The sequence below is a fragment of the Canis lupus genome, chromosome 27, assembly GCF_003254725.2.
Source record: "Canis lupus dingo isolate Sandy chromosome 27, ASM325472v2, whole genome shotgun sequence".
NCBI lineage: Eukaryota > Metazoa > Chordata > Mammalia > Carnivora > Canidae > Canis > Canis lupus.
The window spans coordinates 15,568,096-15,590,205 of record NC_064269.1 but is presented as its reverse complement, the minus strand read 5'-3'; the positions used below and the strand labels follow the sequence as shown (position 1 = coordinate 15,590,205).

Sequence of the window (22,110 nt, the reverse complement as noted above, 5' to 3'; positions counted from 1 at the left end):
AATGAGCTGCATAACAAAATAATAGAAAAACAAAATCATCTAAATGAAGACTAAAATTGAGGTCACACTTTAAAATTACATAATGGTACAATTTCAGCTTCCTGAAATTGGCAGTCCTATATCTTAAAGATTTCTGGAAAACTGTATTACAGAGTATACTTGCATTGTCCAAAGGGTGACAAGTGGTAATTTATTCTTTTATAGAAAAACACCATCTTTTCTTCCTCCCACAATTTTTTTATTCATATCATTTGTAAGACATTAATTAAAATTATGCAGCTTTTAATTAAAGTGAAGAGGGAGGGATATGTAGATCCTTGCTGGCTTAGGGTTTGTAAACAAGAAATAGGTGGTTCTGAGAGGGGTGATGTTAATTCTTCACCATTCTTTTTATGCCTGAATGATGAATTATTCTCAAGAAATCTGAGCTCTAGAATGGATGCTTAATGGATTAAAAATAGCAAATAGTGATATTTATGTGGTAGAATCATTAGGACTTGGTGATGCATTACATAAAGCATGTGGGAGAAATATCAAAGATGACCTCAAAAGTTTTGGTAAGTGACAGACGCCTTGACTGCTTCTGGAAACAGCAGAGGAGTGAGTTTGATTTTTGTTGTGATCGGATGCTTTTGAGACATCTACATGGAGCTGCCAATTCTATGGATGGATACTAAAAGTTTAGGCCTCTTAAGCTTAGTGAAATGGAGAGGGGAGAGTATAAATTAAATATGGTAGTTTACAGAGAGCCAAACATTCTTTGACACTTGTACCTTGAAGAGATCTATTTTCTCTCTTGTTTAGTCTGGGTAGACTCTCTGTTTTGACAAATAAAATATGCTATAAGTGAGTACATGGTAGTTTTAGATCTAAGCTTTAAAAAAATGGTAGCCTGGATGCCTGGGTGGCACAGAGGTTAAGCCTCTGCCTTCAACTCAGTGCATGATCCTGGAGTCTCGGGATCGAGTCCTACATTGGGCTCCCTGCATGGAACCTGCTTCTCCCTCTGTCTGTGTCCCCCCTGCCTCTCTTTGTGTGTCTCTCATGAATAAATTAAAAAACAAAATCTTAAAAAATAATAAAAATTTTTAAAAATTTAAAAATGGTAGCCTCTAATTCCTGTCTCTTGGAATATTCTCTCTGGGGCACAAAAAGTCTGACTATCCTGAGACTACTGTGCTATGGGGAAGCCTAGGTTCCCATATGGAAAAGACATGAAGAGAGTGTCAGATGCTCATCTAGCCTCTGTTATTCCATCCATCCTGGCCCAGGTGACTAACATGTGAGTGAATAAAGTATCTTAGACATTCTTTATTACATGGTGATAGAAAGTACAGCAAACCTGTCACCCAAGGTAACATGAAAAATAGAAAATTCACCCATTCAATTGATGGATCTGGCTAAGGAAATTTCTAGGCATAATAACAAAAATGTCAACTTGTTTCTTTTAGTTGATAATCACATAATACAGATGGAGACAGATGATGTAATGAAGTAATTATTTATTACAAGGTATTTAAAGATAATTTAAAGGAGCAAGGACTTGCTGAGTTCAAAAATAAGATTATGTTTTATTCCCAGTCTCTTCTAGTAGAAGATTCTAAAAGTAAGGAAGGAATTGGGACAATGAGTAATCCAGGGTGCTATCTGGAAAGTGTGTTTCCCGATAGAGATGAACCCCCAAAGTCTAATGAGTGTGATTGTAAAACCCTTTGTTAAGAGCTCAGACAGATGTAAGGGCCTGCCTTGCAGGTACTTGCCACTATGCAGTATGATTTCTAAGAATCTCAGTGGGCTTCTTGAGGGTCCTCTTCTCAGAACTAAATTTAGTCCACATACATAAGTTTTAAATGAGCCAGAAGGTCAGTAACTTTACAGAAAAGTGTGTGGCAAGAATTCTCTAACAAGAGGGAAGTGAGTCACTGTTTCATAGGGTACACAGAGTCAGAGGAGGTGGGGAGTACTTAGTGCTAACAGACATCCCTGTGAGCAATGTCAAGTAGGAATCTGGGTCTCTATAATTAATAAGAATGACCAATACTTCCAGAAGGCTTTTCTCAGCTCTGGTCAGGTTACAAATGAAAGTCTAGAAATGGGCAAACTTTTCTGAACATATGGGTGAGAGAATAGCAAATACAGTAGACCTTTCTTATCCAACATATCTCTTACCCCAGTTTCTGTTACTCATGGTCAACTATAGTCTGGAAGCAGATGATCCTCTTTCTGACCACACAACAGGAGCTCAATAGTAGCCTAACACTGTCATTCATCTCACTTAGTCTCATTATTTAGACATTTTATTACCTTACATCATCACAAGAAGAGTGAGTATGGTACCATAAGATATTTTGAGAGAGAGAGAGAGAGACCATATTCACATAACTTTTATTATAGTATTTTATTCTAATGGTTCTATTTCATTATTAGCTATTGTCATTAATCTCCTACTATGCCTAATTTATAAATTAAATTTTATCATAGATATGTGTGTATAGGAAAAAAAACATAGTATACATAGGATTTGTTACTATCCATAGTTTCGGCATGCACTGGGAGTCTTGAAACATATCCCTTGTGGTTAAGGGGGAATAGCTGTGTAACTTATGACCTAAATGAGCTAAAGAAATATAGTTCTGGTGTTTGGACCAGAGCTAACTGAGGGTATTCAGCCTCCGGGAGTCAAAAGAAATTTACCCACGTGAGATTTTAGTCAAATTAGTTGCTTATGTTTAAGAAGAAGGCAGACAGAATTAATATTTATTTATTGAATTCAGGATCAAATTCTTATTACTTCTTATGAAAAAAGACTGATTGTTTACTCAATGAAAAATGTGTTTCAACTTTACTCCCTCAATGCCCTATTTCTAAAAAAATATATATATTAGAGGACTCAGAATCATGAAGCAAGAGTTTCCCAGTATACTCATTTGGTGCTATCATATTAGACTGTATTAATTTCTTATTTCCATATCAGAGGTTGGCTCTCTATTAGACCATCCTCAATTCCATCAAATATCCAATGGCTGAAAGTAGTCTGATGTTGATGTATGCAAGCTGGGGAAGATGAGACACATGATTGTAGCCTGTAAAAGATGACTGAATTTTTTCCCTTATATAAGGTGGGTCAGGCTCCATCCTTATAGCCTGTTAAATACCAGTTATTTTCTGAATGAGATTTCTTCATCCTTGGTGTGAATAGTTGCTTCCTAGAGTCTCTTTTCTTCCTAGAGATGAAACTGTCATGGGAAGTGATTAATAAATTGACACAGAAAGGAAAAGCAAACATGATGTGGACAATAAATATAGAAAAAATTTTAAACTTTCTGCTACGTATGATTTGAAGTGTTTCACATTTTAAAGCCATGTCAGAAAGTTCAGAGTTCATTGTAATCCCTTGGATGAAAGGATTTCTTTTAGCACACACATCAGGGACATGACCATTTTAAGGGGAGAGCCTGAGTGAGCCAGACCCCACCATAGTCTCTGTGTCCTCTTTCTTCTTCTCCTATTTATTTTTCCCTTTCATTTATTTAGCCACATATCCTTTACCATAGTCAGTCCCTTTACATGGATTAAGTCTTCAGAGAAATACATCAAGGCTCATGTTTAGAACTGATCATAAAGATGCCTTTCCTAATATGAAATTTATAAGGTAAAATCAATTGTGCTATCGTTTTCAAAGATTACTGCACTGCTTCTATTCCCAGGACCAGGAGAATACCATCAGCTGCCAAAATCAAAACCAAAATGGTATTTTTGGGCAAGTGAAACTTGTGCAGGAGGACTTAGAACAAATCAGCACAAACATGAATTGCTTCTTTTAATATATTAATTCATAGTTATTGTATATACCTCATTGAAACTGGGTTCCTGGAGGTCAGGCCTGACAAGATATAGTGTTTAAAGACACATAATCTGGGCAGCCTGGGGGGCTTAGCAGTTTAGCGCTGTCTTCAGCCCAGGGCCTGATCCTGGAGACCCAGGATAGAGTCCCACATCAGGCTCCCTGCATGGAGTCTGCTTCTTCCTCTGCCTGTGTCTCTGCCCCCCACCCCCTCTTTCTCTCTCTTTCTATCTCTAATGAATATATAAATAAAATCTTAAAAAAAATAAAATAAAGACACATAATCCAAATAAGCATAAAGCGATATTATGAAGGATTTACATTTTTACTTCTTGGTATGTAGAATATTATAAGGACTGTAAATATGTATAACCCCAGTCAAGCAACATTTCTTATGCTTCATTCTAGAAAGCCCCACTTCAGGTCATCTTAGTCACTAGCACCCTTTTCTCAAATCCTTCCAAATATCTTATAATATTCTGAGGTCTCCAGTTCGTGGATTGATTTTTGAAAAATTACTTCCCTGGAGGAAAAAAAAGGAAAAATTATTTCCCTCCTTTTGCCTTTCTGATCTGTTTCATTATTATTATTAGTAGTAGTAGTAGTAGTAGTAGTATATTAAAGTTAGCTTCAGGTGACAAGTGACTTTCCTGGGTGAAGAACTGAAAAGAGAATAAGAGAATTAGGCTGGGGTAGGAGGAATTCTTGGCTCAAACATACATATATATATATATATATATATATATATATATATATTATGCAATCACAAGAAATATAATTGCTTGAAATGTCTAGCTTTGATTACAATATGATGGTAAGCACCTTCAGAAGGATCTTTGACTGACTCCCCCCAAGATTTGTATTTTCAAAGCATTTATACATAAGAGCCAAAACGCTTTTCTTTTTTTTTTTTTAAGATTTTATGTATTTATTCATGAGAGACAGAGATAGAGAGAGAGATAGAGAGAGAGAAAGAGAGAGAGGTGGAGACATAGGCAGAGGGAGAAGCAGGCTCCATGCAGAAAGCCCGATGTGGGACTTGATCCCAGGATCCCAGCATCACACCCTATGCCAAAGGCAGGCACTAAACCACTGAGCTACCCAGGGATCCCACCAAAATGCTTTTCAAGCTTCTCTGTTTCTGTGTGTTTGCTAGTGGATAATCTTTTTTTGCTTTTTTCTCCAGTGTATTCCTGATCTCAAGTTTGCCTCAAGGTACATCTTCTTAGTGTGGTATCCTCTTAGTTATGGAATACTAAGTCCGCTTGGAAACATTTTGAAAAGTCATATTTCATGGCTTGTCAAAATTTCATGGCAATTTTATCTAAAATTTCTCTATAGTTTTCATTTAACATTTTATCAGATTTAAACAAACCCTTATATAACATCTTACCTATCTCTTGTCATCCAGTTCATTTCCTCCTCTTCTATAAACTTTTCTGTGATAGAACCTACAATGAGTTATCACTTTCCTAATTATTTAAGAACTTATTTAAGAACTTACTCCTTATGTTTCTAGGGCTATATTTATTTCTAGGCAAAATGCACTGAGCATTTATGATTTGTAAGCTCTTGTGTGTAAAGAACTCTCTGCTAGACATTGAAGACATAGACAGGAGTAAGTTGAAATTGCTTGCTTCAAGGAGCTTCAAGTCTAGTGGGAAAAATGAAAAATCCATCATCATACCCTCTTCCCCAGAATAAGGCAATGCATATTAAAGTGGAGAGATAAATAAAATATTTTATTTTATTATATTGTTTTTATTTTATTATATTGTATTTTATTATTTGTTATATTGTTTTATTATTTTATATAAAATAAAATAATATTTTATTTTATTATATTGTTTCCATAAATACTTTAGGGCAGTATTAGTTGGATTAAAAAATCTTCAAACTAAGTGCACTAAAACAGTAAGAATAACAGTAAGTGGATCAAGTGGTAACCCATCAGAATTGTATATACTTGACTTATTTCCTATAATTTAGAGAACAGAGATTATTTACACAAAATTTAAATACATTAATTTCTTGCTGGGTATTTCCTCTCAAGCCTTAACATATGTTTGTTGTCAGCAATATTTAAATGCTGCCTTAGTAACTAATTATTTGGTTCTTTAATGTTTTCTTCAGAAACATAAATTATAAGGGGCAGGAACTTCATACTCACATTTAAACATACTGCGTTGAAATATGGTGTTCTGACTCCAGGCACACTTTTCTAATGGCACCTTTGCCTTTGTGCCTCTCTAGATCCCCCTTAAGCAGTATTTTCTCTCCCTTCTGCACTTTTCCATTCCTGTCTAAAGGCAATTGTTGCTTGCCCCATCTCACTAGTTTCTTCTACTCATTGTTAATCCATATCTGTCTGCTGACCCACTTTCCCAGAGACTGGTTCTGCTACCACCTAGAACTATGCTTGCAAGTTAGAATTGGGGATCATGGAATCCTGAAAGTATCTGTAAAGACTGTGGATTCTATCCCTCAAAAATGCTCTAACATGTACATTTTTTTTCATTCTAGATTTATCAGGTTTGTAGATTTACTCAATTCCATTTTAACCTCTCCTCAAAACAGAGCTTCCTGCCTTGTTTATTGGAAGCAGACATCCTCACAAACTAACTAGAAATGGGATTCTCTCACCTTCCTGACTCCCTACTCCCACTCAAAAACAAATTGTTATAGCTTTGAGAACACCATGTCATATCAAGTTTTGGATTTTTTTTTTAAAGATTGTATTTATTTATTCACAAGAAACACAGAGAGAGAGGCACAGACACAGGCAGAGGGAGAAGCAGGCTCCTCACAGGGAGCCCGATTCGGGACTCAATTCCCAGACCAGGATCACGCCCTGAGCCAAAGGCAGATGCTCAACCACTGAGCCACCCAGGAATCCCCCATATCAAGTTTTAATGACCTAAATGCTTCATGTGATATATTTTTCAGGTAACATGTATTTAATAGAGCTTTAGCCAATTTAATATATAGTCACAAATCACAAGGGTAAACATAAGAAAGTTTTCTTTTCTCTAGTAGTTTCTACCAACAGTGCCCTATCAAACCCGCCGTCCATCTGGATAGAATGCTCTCTTTGTAGCATGTCAGTCTGATTCCATGACATGTCACATATATTCTACAATAAAATAATCTCACTTTTAATTCTGTACATTTAAAACTCCTGTCTCCAGTTGGTTCAATTTTTTTTTCTTTTTTTTTTTGTATTCTCAAGCAAAGCTGAGGCAACATAACATTTGTGGCTGTGTGAGTATGTGATAGAGGGTGTGAGGAGAACTGGTGAAGGGATGTGCTTTCACATGACCCCCACCCTGACTCTTCCCTCTTTCTGGCACATACTGACCTAGTGGTAGGGTTCAGAAAGGGAAAAGAGAAGCATATGTCTCTGCATATGGTTGCTCACAGTGAAGTTTCTGTGAGTCTTTGGTTAGTTTGCCCTCTTTGGCCCTCTTGTCCATGGAGTGTGTCAGAATTCCTGTTGGCCCACACCTGGCCTATGAAGACAAACAAGATTCCAACTTCAGGATCTCAATCAAATAAAAGCCCATTTTCTGGGGTACCTGGGTGGCTCAGTGCTTGAGTATCTGCCTTCAGCTCAGGTCATGATCCTGGAGTCCTAGGATCAAGTCCTGCATCAGGCTCCCCACACGGATCCTGCTTCTACCTCTGCCTGTGTCTCTGCCTATCTCTTTGTGTGTCTCATGAATAAATAAAATCTTAAAAAAAAAAGAGCCCATTTTCTGAGCCAATTGGTAAAGAACCTTTTAGAGAAGCTTTTGTCACCTTTCCCCTGGCCATGTCTCCAAGGGTTTCCTCCTTCTTCACTGGAACATATATGGTGAGCAAACCAAGTAGCAAAGTACATATCGTATCTTAGAACAAAACTGTTCACTTCTCCTCAATCAGGGCCCTTCTTCCTTGTTTCAAGGAAGCTAGGATTTGATCACATACAGTGTGGCTCTAGAGCCCCAATGTGCAGTTACAGTAGTATGTTCTATATTATAAGGGCAGAAACAAATGTGTTTCTGAAAGAAATTATTTTTACATTGTCATATTTTATTTTTAAATAGCTTTATTGAGGAATAATTGACAACTATGCATATTTGAGTATGTAACTTGAGAGGTTCAGGCAGCCCAGGTGGCTCAGCGGTTAAGCATCTTCCTTCAGCCTGGGGTGGGATCCTGGAGACCTGGGATCAAGTCCCACATCGGGCTCCCTGCATGGAGCCTGCTTCTCCCTCTGCCTGCGTCTCTGCCTTTCTCTCTCTCTGTGTCTCTCATGAATAAATAAATAAAATCTTTTTAAAAATAATAATAATTTGAGAGGTTGTGTTATATGCATATACCAGTAATAGCATCGACAATTAAGATAATGAACATATCCATGACCTGGAAAATTTATTCTTTTCTTTTAATTGTCTTTTCCCATCTCTTCCTGACCTCCATCCAGTTCCCAGGTAACCACTGACTTATATTCTGACATCTTAGCTTCTTTGCACTTGCTAGATTTTAATATAAACAGAATCTGTGTGTATTGTATGGGCATACATAGTATGGATATAATATTTTAATATTTTTGTTGACTTATATGGGCTGTTGGCTTTTACAAATAAAGGTACTATGAATACTAACATATAGCTTTATATGGAGCTATGCCTTCATTTATTTTGAATAAATAGTAGTTGGATCCTATGATGATATATATTTAGCTTCTGAGAAAATTTCAAACTATTTTCCAAAGTGATTTTGCTTTTTTAAAATTCTCATAAATAGTGATTGAGTTCTTGGCAAGGTTTCATAGGTTCAGTCTTTATCTTTAGTCATTCTTATAGATGTGTAGTTGTAAGTAGAGACAGCAAATAGAGACTTACTACTTTATAATCTGGATGCCTTTTATTTCATTGTTTGTTTTGTTGTTTTGTCTTTTGCCTAACTGTCCAGTCTAGAACCTCCAATGCAACATTGATTAGAAGTAACGTATCTGATTGTGATTTTGATTTGCATTTTCATAAAGGATGGAGATGTGAAGTGCATATTTGCCATTTATATGTTTTTGGTGAAGTGTCTTTTCAAATATTTTGCCTATTTTAAATTGAGTTGTTTGCTTTCTTTCTGAGATTTAAGAATTAGTTTGATAAAATCTTACCAGATATATGATTTATAAATATTTTCTTTAAATTTGTTTACCTTTTCATTCTCTTAGCAATGTCTCTCAAAATAAGTTTTTAATTTTTTTAAAAGATTTTATTTATTTATTCATGAGACACAGAGAGAGAGAGAGAGAGGCAGAGACTTAGGCAGAGGGAGAAGCAGGCTCCATGCAGGGAGCCCAGTGTGGGACTCAATCCCGGGACTCCAGGATCATGCCCTGTGCGGAAGGCAGACACTCAACTGCTGAGTCACCCAGGCATCCCAGTTTTTAATTTTTTTAAAAACTTTTATTTATTTATGATAGTCACAGAGAGAGAGAGAGACAGAGACAGAGAGAGAGAGAGAGGCAGAGACATAGGCAGAGGGAGAAGCAGGCTCCATGCACCGGGAGCCCAACGTGGGATTCGATTCCGGGTCTCCAGGATTGCGCCCTGGGCCAAAGGCAGGCGCCAAACCACTGCGCCACCCAGGGATCCCCCCAATTTTTAATTTTGATGAAGTTCAGTTTACCAATTATCTATGTGTCATATTTTTGGTGTTATTTTTATAGTATTTTTGCCTAACCCAAGATTACAATGATATTTTCCTGTATTTTTAGGAATGGATGTTGGATTTTTATCAAATTCTTTTTCTGTCTATTGGAAAAATATACATATATGTTTTTTTCTTCTTTTTTAGTTTGCTAATATGGTGAATTGCATTTAGTGATTTTTAAATATTAAACCAACTTGGAATTCAAGATATAAGCCATAATTGGTCAGGATATAAGTTTTATATTTTTTCTGTTTGACTTATCAAAACTTTATTAATGCATTTTGCACTTATGTTCCTGATGGAAGTTCGTTTGTTGACTTTTTGTGATGTCTGTTTGCTTTGACATTAGAATGCTCCAGGTCTTATAGAATGAGTAGGAAATTATTCTTCTACTTTCTAGAAGTATTTATGTAGCTTTTATATTATTTTTCCTTTAATATTCATTAAAATATACCATTTTGGCCTGGAGTTCTCTTTGTGCTAATATTTTTAGCTATAAATGTAATTCCTTTATAGGTAGAGGCCTACCTTGGCAGTCTGTTCTATGTTAGTGAACTTTGGTAGTTTGTGTCTTTCAGGGGAATCGTTTATTTCATCTAGGTTGTTGAATTCATTGGTATCATGTTATTTATAACATTCCTTTATGATTTTTATATTTGTGGAGTCTGTAGTGATACTACCTCTTGCATCTCTGATATTATTTATTTCTTTTTTTCCTTGTACTAGAAATTTAATAATCTTGATCTTCTCAAAGAATCAGCTTTGGTTTCAATTATATTCCCTATTGTTTGTTCTCAATCTCATTTACTTACTTTGCATTTAATTTGCACTTCTTTTTTCTAGGTTCTTAAGGGTAGAAGCTGAGACCATTACTTTCTTTTTTTTTTTTAAGATTTAATTATTTATTTGAGAGAGAAAGAGAGAGCAAGAGTGTGTGAACAGGAGAAGGGGCTGAGGGAGAGAAGCAGACTCTCTGCTGAGCACAGAGCCTGATGCAGGGCTCAACTTCAGGACCCTGAGACCATGACCTGCACTGAAACCAAGAGTCAGAGGCTCAACCAACTGAGCCACCCAGGCACCTGCATTTCCTTTTTTCTAATATAGGTATTTCATGCAAAAAATTTTGCCATAAGTACTATTTTAGCTTCAAAACCAAAGTTTAATATACTGTTCCTTCAGTTTCATTCAGCTTGAAATATGTTATAATTTTCCTTTTGATTTCTTTTTTTACCTATGGACTATTTAGAAGTGCATTATTTAGTCTTTAATATTGAAGAATTTTCCAAATATCTTTTTGTAATCAACTTATATTTTAATTCCACTGTAATTAGAGAACATAATTTATATGTCTTGAAGTCTTGAGATTTTTTAATATTCATTTTATTTCTAGAATATGGTTAGCAAATATTAGCTTAGTAAATGTTCCATGTACACATGACAATAAATTTTATTATGTTGGTCTTGCATAGAGTATTCTATGAATGTCATTGAGGTCTTGCTATTTGCATGATTTCTGATGAGAAATACGTTGTCATCTTTATCTTTGTCCCACTTGTATGTGACATGTCTATTTTTATGGATTGCTGAGAAACTAGACCTGTTACATACTGAATTAAACAATCTGAACAATTTGAATATAATGTGCCTTGATATAGTTTTCTTCATGTTTCATGTGCTTGGAGTTCACTGAGCTTCTTGGGTCTGTGGTTAATACTTTCCATCAAGTTTGGGGAATATACATTTTGGATATTAACCCTTTATTAGATATATTGTTTGCAAATATTTTTTCCCATCCCTGTTCATTTTGTTGATTGTTAATTCCATCATTTTGTTAGTTCTGAGTTGGATCCTATTGATTGTCTTTCTTTTTTCTTCTGGGTTACATATTTTACTTCTTTATGAGCTTCATAGATTTTTATTGATACCAGACATTTTAAATTTTATTCTGTTGAGTGCTGGATATTTTTGTATTCCCATTAATTTCTTGCTTTTTGGGGGCATAGCTAATTTATTTTGAATAGTTTGATCTTTTCCATTCTTGTTTTTAAGATTTATTATTAATTATATCAAATATTGTTATCATCATTGGAAAGCAGCATTTGGTGTAGGGAAGTGATTCTTAGTCAGCTATAGTTGTCCTTCAAAGGACATCTGACAATTTCAGGAGAATTTTTGATAGCCACAAGTGGGGGGAGGGTGCTCCTGGTATCTAATTGGTAGATGCTTGGGGTCTAGTAAGCATCCTACAAAGCACAGGGCAGTCCTCAACAACATAGAATTATCCAGGTCAAAATGTCTGCAGTGCCAAGATTCAGAATCCCTGATGTCTAGTGAATGATGTTTTCAGCCATGGGCACTTTTAAGAAGTCATTTCTTATATTTACATAAGAAACTGTAATTGATTTTCATCTTCAAATTTGATTCAGACTACTCTTCACTCAGAATCCTAAAACATCTGGACACTTTTTTACTCCATTATAGCATTTTAAGTTAGAGCAACCACACAAAAGAGGATTGTGTTCTATCATACTTAATTTAAAAGACTGAAATTGAAGTAATCAAAACACACACCATTTCCCTTGCCACTCACTTAAATTATCTATTACAAGAACTCAACATACCTCTTGCTGCTTTCTTACACAAGATAGCAAGTTTTTACCACAAAGAATTTCAAGCCATTTATGAGGAACTCACGAAACTATGAAATGTAAAATGAGAAGCTGACACAGCTCAGAGGGAGAGCATTTTATTTTTAGTCAATTGTAGAATCCCAGGTAATGTTACTCAGCGGCCATATTTGTTTCACTTCAACAGAACTTATCACCAAAATTCAAATTAAAGGGTACCAATTTAATTGAAGCCAGCAACTATAATGAAGTGATACATAATTTGACAAATGCTTTGTTCTTTAACAATGTAGCCAAAACTGTACTCTTTTTACTTGCCAAATGTCTATCATTTTGTTTCCTAAATTGCATAAAAAGATTATTTCAATATTTAAGTGAAGAACTAGTGGCTTGTTTCCAAATTTATAAAATTGTTTTATAGTGCAAGTAGCTTTCTGGGACTTGTTTTCCTTACTCAACATGTTTCTAAGACTGTATATTGCTGTACATATTTGTTCTCATTTATTGTCAATGTTAAATCTCATTTGATAAAGTTAAACAACTTGTGTCTGTCCTTTTCTTGATATATGGATGTCTAGGTTATTTCTAATAATTTGAGATAAGAAAAATAAGTATTGCTGTGGACATTCTGTGCATGTCTCTTTTATTTTATTTTATTTTTTATTTATTTTTTTATCTATTATATTTTTTCTATTATATTTTTTATATTTTCTATTATATCTATTATATTTAATATATCTATTATATTATATTTTTATTTATTTTTATAATATCTATTATATTATTTATTCCTGAGAGAGACAGAGAGAGAGGCATAGGCAGAGGGACATAGGCAGACATAGGCAGAAGGACATAGGCAGATGGAGAAGCAGACTCTATGCAGGGAGCCTAATGCAGGACTTGATCCCAGGACCCCGGGATTACCACCTGAGCCAAAGACAGAGGCTCAACCACTGAGCCACCCAGGTACTCCTGTGCATGTTTCTTTTAACCCTTACTGCAATTGTTGCATTCTTAGGTAAATTCATATCTATATTTACAAGAAATTTTTAAAAATAATGATGTCAATTTAAAATTCCCAGTAACAAAGTTGAAGTGTATTATTCAACATTCTGGCCAATACCTAGTACTGACAGACTTAATTTCTGCATAAGTAATAGATTTAAAATTTTACATCAATTATGGTTTGAATTTCCATTTCTCTAACATGTCTTCAATGATATACTATTTATTTATTACAAATAAACATTCTTATTTATTCTTCTCTTAAATCACTATTTGTGTCTTTTGCCTATTGCCAATAGAATATTGGTTATGTCTTTTTCCCCTCACTATGGATAGCCAATTGTCTCAGCACCTTTCATTGCCCTGTCTTTCCATTTCTAAATGATATCCAATATAATAATATATCATCTGCCAAGTTTCCATGCATGGATATTTTGGACTCTCAAAGCTATTCTCTAGATCTGTCTATTCTTGGTCAGTATCATACTACATTGATGTCTATAGCTTTGTATTAAGGCTTAGTATATAGTAAGGAAAGTCTCTCCATCTTATTTATTTTTTAAGATTTTATTTATTAATTCAGAGACACACACACACACACACAGAGAAAGAGAGAGAGAGAGAGAGAGAGGTAGAGACACAGGCAGAGGGAGAAGCAGGCTCCATGCAGGGAGCCCGACGTGAGACTCGATCCTGGATCTCCAGGATCACACCCTGGGCTGAAGGCAGTGCTAAACCGCAGAGCCACCGGGCTGCCCAATTTTTTTTTTTTTTATTTTCTTATGTAATCATGGCTGCGCTTGAGATTTACTTTTTCATATGCATTTTTAACTTTGTATGTGAAAGTCTTCGCAAAACTCTCATAATTTAGAATCTTGAGTTATTTAACTTACAGGTAAACTTAGAAAATTGACATCCTTGGGACACCTGGGTGGCTCAGTGGTTGGACACCTGCCTTGGGCTTGGGGCATGATTCTGGGGTCCCAACCCATATGGGCTCCTTGCATTGAGCTTCCTTCCCATGGCTCTGCCTCTCTCTGTTCTCTCATGAACAAATGGATAAAATCTTAAAAAAAAAAAAGAAAATTGACATCTTTATGATATTTCCCTGTGTATGAGTGTAGTAAAAATGCTCATTTATTTAAGACTTAACGTTTTAAATGTATTTTATAATTAAATCTATAAAGATTTAAACATCTTTTGTAATATTTCTAGGCATATTATGTTTAAAGTGATTTTTCTAGCCGTATTTATCTGTATATAAATATGAGTATAGTTTATAGGATGCTTGGGTGGCTCAGTTGGTTGAGTGATCCACTCTTGATTTTGGTTCAGTTCATGATCCCAAGGTGGTGTGATGGGGTCCTATGCAGGGCTCTGTACTGGGTGTGGAACCTGATTACCTTTCTCTTTCTCCTTCTCCCTCTACCTCTCTGCACCCCACCCCCTCATGCATGCTCTCTCTCTAAAAAATAAAATAAAATATAGTTTTGAACAGTGATCCTATATTTAGACAATTTGTTAAATGCTATGAATAATTCCAACGATGCATTTAAAAATACTTGGTATTTTAATTATATCATTTAAAAGTTACACTTTTATTTCTTTCTAACTCACACGACTTTTTTTCCCTATCTTGCTGCAGTGACTAGGCACTGCAATATAATGTTGAAAGAAGGATGACAGTCGAGGGTGCCTGGGTGGCTTGGTTTGTTAAGCTCTGCTTTCAGCTCAGGTCATGATCCAAGAGTCCTAGGATGGAGCCCCATGTGAGGCTCCCTGCTCAGCCAGGATCTGCTTCTCCTTCTCCCTCTGCCCCTACCCACTGCTCCTGTTCTCTCTCTCTCCCTCAAACAAATAAGTAAAATCTTTTTAAAAAAGGATGACAGTGGGTTTTTTTTTCTAGATTATAGTTGAATGTTTCCTAGTGATATATAAAAGTAATTTTTGTAGTTATAGATTACACTTATTGAGTAGACCTTTCAATCTATTAGTTTTCTGAGAATTCTCTTTAGATTTCTTCAAAAAATCTGTGAATGATTATTGAAATTTAATTGAAATTGTTATTGCAGCTATTGAGATCTTACTTTTTCTACATTTCTCATATAAGGCAAATTGTGCATTAGTGGCATAAATTCAATTTAACAATGATATAATTTGTTGTATTATTTTTCTAAAAAATTATATTTGGTCTTTCCATTTATTGTCATAAATGGGATTGATTTGTAATTTTCCTTTTATGCACAACCCTATTTTGGTCTTAATAACAATTTTTCAGGGAATTGGTGAGTATTTTTTGTTTTCTCTTTTTTTCTGGAACAGTATATATAGGCTTAGATGATTAATTCCTTTTTTTTTTTTAAGATTTTATTTATTTATTCATGAGGGACAGAGAGAGAGAGGCAGAGACATAGGCAGAGAGAGAAGCAGGTTCCATGCAGGGAGCCCAATGTGGGACTTGATCCCAGGACTCCAGAATCATGCCCTGAGCCAAAGGCAGACTTAACCACTGAGCAATCCAGGTGTCCCTACATGATTAGTTCTTGAAATAGACAGAAATCATCTATTAAAAATATCTGTACTTAATTTTTTTTGTGGATTTTAAATTTTGGTCTGATAATTTTCTTTAATAATTTAGGATTATTTATTTTACTATGTTTTCTTGCAATAGTTTTGGTAACATAGTTTTTAAAGAACATGTCCATTTAATCTGAGATTTCAAATATATTGGCATGAATGTGATTTTATTATTTTTATTCTCTTTTTAAAATTTGACATGTTTTTATTTTCAGTAATTCATATTAATAAATGTTCTCTTTTTTCTAGGTTAGTTTTGCTGCAGTTTTATTTTGGTAACATTTCTTAAGAGTGAATTTCTGGGTGTGTTTATGTTACTTTTTGGCATTTATGTTAACCTTTTGAATATCTTTTTATTTCTGTAGTATTTGATGTTATCCTTATTACCTATTTTCTCCTAATGTCTTTAGATATATTCTGTAGTCTTTTTATTAGATTTTCCAGTTAGGTAGTAGCTCATTTCTTTTCAACTCTTCTAGTGTAAGTGTTAAAGGGTATACATTCCCCTTAGGTACTTGTTTAACTTCATTCTGATAATTTTGATGTGTGATTTAATTATTTAACATGCTTTACTATTTTAATTTTAGGTTCTCAAGTTCAGGACCCAATATTTGGACCAATATATCATCTTATTTTAGCTTTTAAACAATGTGTGCCCTTAGATTTCAATTTAGTTTAATGCTTATTTTGGTCCTCCCATTGTAATGTTAGAATTTCCTTCAATTGGATATTTCTTCTGTTCAGAAATCCTATAAAGCTACTATACATTTTATTGACCATTGAGTTAAATAGAATAATTATATGGTAACAAAATGGGCCTCTCAAAAAAATCTTGTTTGTCCTCTGCTAGAGTGATTAGTTGCAGTGACTTTTTTCATTTTTTATTTCTACTGCAGTAGGGATAACATGGGAACACAGATCAAAGTATGCTCAATCTACCTGTCAAGGGAGGGTACTGTCACAAATTTTAAATTTGACTTGATGTTGAAGTTTGAATATAGGATGTCACCCAGAGAATTCTATAAAAATACATATTTTATATAAAAAGAACATTATATAGTAAGAGACAACACAGAGGACACATGGGAGAAAGAAAATTAGTATTGTAGAGAGTTTTAGGATATGGGCCTAGAAATCACTAATTTAAATGCAATCGTGAAGAATTTTGAATGGCTGGTAAGAACTTGGGACATTATTCTATAGTCATTGAATATATAGACATAAAAGTAGATATAGAATAACCTCATTTATTTTATATTTTAGAAAATTAATCTGGCAATTATGAATAAGTTCAAAGAGAACAGAGGCAGATAAAATAAGGTAGGAGGCATTTGTAGCAAATTCTTGAGAAATATTAAGACTAATAAAATAATAAATATAGGTTAGAAAGGCATATATACTATTATGTATTAAAATACCTTATCTCATACTACAAAGATGATCTGTTGTTGAATAAATAAATTGGATAATAAATTTTGAACAAATAAGTTATTGAATAATAAAATTGGAAAATAGAAAAGAAAGACCAAACTTAGCTCCCAGAATTTTGGATCCTGTATATTGGTATATATTAGTGCTCTAAGCTAGGGAGCTCTGGAGAACAGGCAGGTTTAGAAGGAAATTTGAATTTTGAGAATGTTAAGTTTATAATGCAGGCAAAAGGCCTTTCTAGAGATACCCATTAAGTGTTTGGAAATGTGGATCTGTGGCTTAAAAAAATTCCAACCTGGAGAAAAGAAAAAAAAAAACTGGAGCTACAGATGTGAAAATAATTGGTGAATGGATGAAATGTGAACCCATGAATCAGCTTAGGTAGATCTTAGGAAAGAACTTGAGACAGATACTTGGAAATGCTATTATTTAGAGAGTGGAAGAAAGTGAAAAAGTAGAGGGAAATTAGAAAAGTTAGAAGGGAATAGTGTCATAGAAGAAAAGGAAATAAAATTTCAGAGGAAGATGTGACCAAACATATTAAATATTACAAAGCACTGGAATAGGCTATGTGATAAAGAGAGGCCAAATAGCAGTTGGAAATTAGAATGCCAGGGGTGAAGAGATGAATAATTCAGTGGCATGATGAGCATAGAAACCACATGTGTAGTATGATTTGGAAATGGGTGAAATTTTAAAAATCCAAACAGACTGATTTATCTTTCTTGCAGCGTAGAAAAATGAATGAGGAGAAATGAGGCTGGAGATAGAGAAGGAAAGAAGATCAAGGGAAAGGTATTTAAGACTATGAGGACTTGAATCTTCTGGTGAATGGAATTTAAGTCATCGTAGTGAGAAAGATCAAAGATGCAGAAAAAAGGACAATTGATGAAAAAAATACTTGAGGTAGAAGTGGGGAATAATAGAGTTGGGAGGTGGGGAGTGGGGCTAAAAGAACAAAAAAGAGGGTCACCTTGACAGGCAGGAGGACTATTTGGAAGTCAAGGTGGAGTGGGAAAAGTGTGGGCAGTATTATGGTATTTACGTCCTTAGGTAAGCATGGAGTGAAATCATCTGCTGAAATTGAGGAAGGTAGCAGTGGGCTGGAGTTGGTGGTATGGGAAGGTGATAAGTTATTTGGACAGAATAGGAAGAAGCTGGTGATGAATAAAAAGATTAAAGAGGAATATCTGCAGTTCATAGCTGTTAGTAAAAAACAGTAAGTAAATCTCAGGTTTTCCATCCATTTTTGTAGACTGAATTTAGACACTTAATTTTTCTTCTTGGTTACATGAAATGAAAACATGATAGTTTTAAAAGATTTAAAACAAATTGATTTTCCAGTAGACAACAGATTAACAACTTAATTATGCTGGAGAAGAGCAATAGTCTAATGATAATAAATTTCAGTAATCTGCCTCTAGCAGTTATTATTCAAGGCAACTTAAATGAAAATGTGTAAATATATTTAAACATACCTAGATTAATACCTGGAGAAAATTAAACTTTGAGAAGGATTGACATAAGGATAACATTTTATTTTCATAATATCTACTCTTTGACATCTAGTTTCTTGCATTTTAACTTAAAATAATGTTAGATATATAGAAGAGGGAAGCTCCCGTGATCAACTATTTATTGAAAACCTAATAAGTGTTCATCTCAATAAAACCTTACAGTGGATTGGGACAATGGATACCTATTAATAATGATAATGACAATGATAATAATAATAATAATAATAATAATAATAATAGCAATTTTGAGGCTTCATCTCATTCTTTTTAACTCTATGAAGTGGGTACTATTTTTATTCATAAAAAATAAATAAAGACATTGAAACTTAAGGAGCTTAAGTGAGTGATATACCTGAGTTCCCAGCTGAACCTAAAAGAAAAATCTAGGCCTTTGGGACATTGTGGAGCTGGGCACTTGACCAGCTTGGTGTCTTTTCTCTGTGTGTGGATTTGGTAGCCCAGAGTTAAACATTAGCCAGGCATGTGGGGTGGGGAAGAACCCAGTAAAGTAGTCAATTAATGAGTAGTATCTAGGGTGAGCTTTAGCTGGATAAATGTGTCAGAGGGAAGAGAATTGGTGCATAAAGACATAGAGACAGGAAAACATGCCCTGTTTTCCCAAAGGAGTGAGGTGAGGAGTGAAGCAAATTAGTCTAACAGAAACCAAGCCATAGGTTGGTTGTCATCAAAGAGGAACCGGGGCATCTTTACACAGTGTAGCTCACGGAACCCTAGATGGAGCTAGATCTTGTAGCCCATTTTGATAATATCCTTACTGTAATCCTTCCTTTCACTACTCTTGCTTATTTTGTCCTCTCCGAGTTTTCCTGGCTTCTTCGGTTTTCCACTGTTCCTTTACCTCTAGCTAGATCCATTTCTTCTAAAAATTCCAGTGTTGGTTTTTCCATCGCTTATACTTTAAAGCTTCAAAGCAAATTCTAATGAAAAATATATTTAATAGGTAAAATTAAATAATTGTGGCATTATAAGTGTGCTAAATATTTTAAGAAAATTGAATTTTGAAAAAAAAAACCCACATGCTTTCAATATATTTTGCATTCTCTAAAACTTGGCAGATGCAAACTTTATGCAAAATCATAATTATCTAAGCTACAGGTTTCTAGTAAATGTAAACCCATAATTGAATTATGTGAACACATAATTGATTCATTTATTCAAATGGCTTGTTGCTTGATAGAAGATGGATAAGGACTGTGCTTTCTAAGAGCCTGCCTTCTAGTGTAGGTTAGGAAACAGGATAAATAAGTTAATAAATTTGAAAATACTAACTAGGTAATGATGATTTATTATCTTATAGTACCAACTAAACCTCACACTGTCAGGGGCACTGCAGTGAATACAATTAGTGTCACCAACTATTACTCCAGTTATTCTTTCACACAACACACTTTTGCTTCCAGCACACATTCAGGAGTTTCCCAAACACACTCCCACTTAGGATTTTGAGTGTCTTGGACCATTATATCCACACAGAATAGTCAGATGTGGACCATCCAAAGGATGAATCTTGCTTGATAGACAATAGCTGAAGTCCAGTGCAGGTGAAGTAAGACTTCTGTAGCTTCTGTAGTGATCATTCCAGTGGTTAATGGGTGTGTCGAACTGAGTCCTTATTCTTTCCAAATTTTCCTGATCCTTACAAATGGAAATTTTATCTTTCAGGCCAGAAACAGTGGATTTATGTTGACTTCTCTGTTTCTCTTATACTCATTCACATTAGCAAATACAGCTCTGCTTTAAAATATATTCAGCTTTTGATTACTACTTAACACCTCCTATACAACCATCCTGTGTCTTGTCTTTTTTTTTTTTTGATAGGATTTTTTTTTTTTTTAATTTATTTATGATAGTCACAGAGAGAGAGAGAGAGAGAGAGGCAGAGACACAGGCAGAGAGAGAAGCAGGCTCCATGCACCGGGAGCCCGACGTGGGATTCGATCGCGGGTCTCCAGGATCGCGCCCTGGGCCAAAGGCAGGCGCCAAACCGCTGCGCCACCCAGGGATCCCAGATTTGGTTTTTAAATAATCTCTACACCCAACATGGAACTCAAATTCACAACCCTGATATCAAGAGCTGCATGCTGTACCAACTGAGCTAGCCAGGCACCCTAGATATGTCTTTTTTATTTTTTCTTTATCTCTACTTACTAGAACAGTGTTGGGCACATAGTGCATACTCTATGAATAATGGATACTGTTTTAGAACAGACCCTGGTTGAAGTATGTAAACAGACTATGTGTCTTTTGTGGGCAGCTTGTAGCAAAGGAAGAAAAACAAAGTACTTAATTTTCCTTATTAAATAAATTGAATAATCACATATTGTTTAATTCAAACACTTAGGTCCTTAATAAATCTCATTCGGATGAAAAAACAATTTTTGAAAAAGCAAGCTTTGTTGCCATATATATATATATATATATATATATATATATATATATATGGCCCTTTTCGGCATTGTAGAATCATCAGAGTTCATTCCCAATTACATAAAAATTGAACTTTAATTTCCAGGAATTGCTCCTATTTTTACTCTTAATCATTTTTTATTTACATGGTGATTTTAGTTCTCATGTATTTTTCCCTCTCTTGAGCACAGTTTTGCCTTAAAACCTCAAATCACATTTGACCCCAGCATTCAGCCCTGGCTCTCTTTCTTGGCCTCCCCTGGTCATCCCACCATCAGTGGTGTTGGATAAGTATCTCACCTCCACAGCCTGAACCCTGGCACTGCATTAGAACATGGCCCATCCATAGGGAAACACTTCACTACCTGTCCACTCATGTGTCTTAGACTAGAAAATCAAAAAATCCTTTTAAAACACGCCTTAATTTGCAGGTGGATTGTGTTTGTGGAAATAGAAAATCTGTGCTTATTACACTAATACAGTTTCAGTAAAGGAATTAGTATTTTTGTCTTTTTACTTACATAAACTAATAAAAGGTCAGGTAAACATAGTTCCCCTGTTAGCTGATCTCATAAATTTTGATAGATGTGAGAATTCTGTAGCTCCTGCTGTCTTCCGTTGCCAACAGCCTTCCTACTGTGCTACATGAACTTCCTGTCTTCTGTTACGGCACCAATTACCTCTATCTCACTATGGCTCTGACTTACAGTTTTAGCCACGAAAAATAAAACTCCAGATGAGACAATGAAATGATAGCCTTGTCATATGTGAAGAAAGGCATATTTATTGTCAATATTCTTGTGAATGACATGGAAAACTTTAGCCATCATTCTTATCAGTAGGCACTGTCCCAGGACTATATTTATATATTTAAATACAAGAAAATTTACTCATAACAATGACAGTTGTCTAAAGAACAATGGTGGTGCCAGGAGAGAGGAAAAAAAGTGGCAGAGAAAGAGTACTCCCCTAAAAGAAATAC

At 34.9% G+C, this 22,110-nt stretch overlaps 1 protein-coding gene across 1 annotated transcript in view; it reads left to right on the top strand.

Moving 5' to 3' along the window:
* The window catches only part of LOC112665634 (olfactory receptor 13-like), a 56,449-nt gene extending 34,672 nt beyond the window's left edge, over positions 1–21,777 (top strand). The window contains exons 2-3 of the mRNA XM_049102887.1: positions 18,238–18,403; positions 21,714–21,777. Coding sequence (XP_048958844.1) covers positions 18,238–18,403; positions 21,714–21,777 — 230 coding nt within the window. The remainder of the gene's footprint in view (positions 1–18,237; positions 18,404–21,713) is intronic.
* Positions 21,778–22,110: the final 333 nt, after the last annotated feature.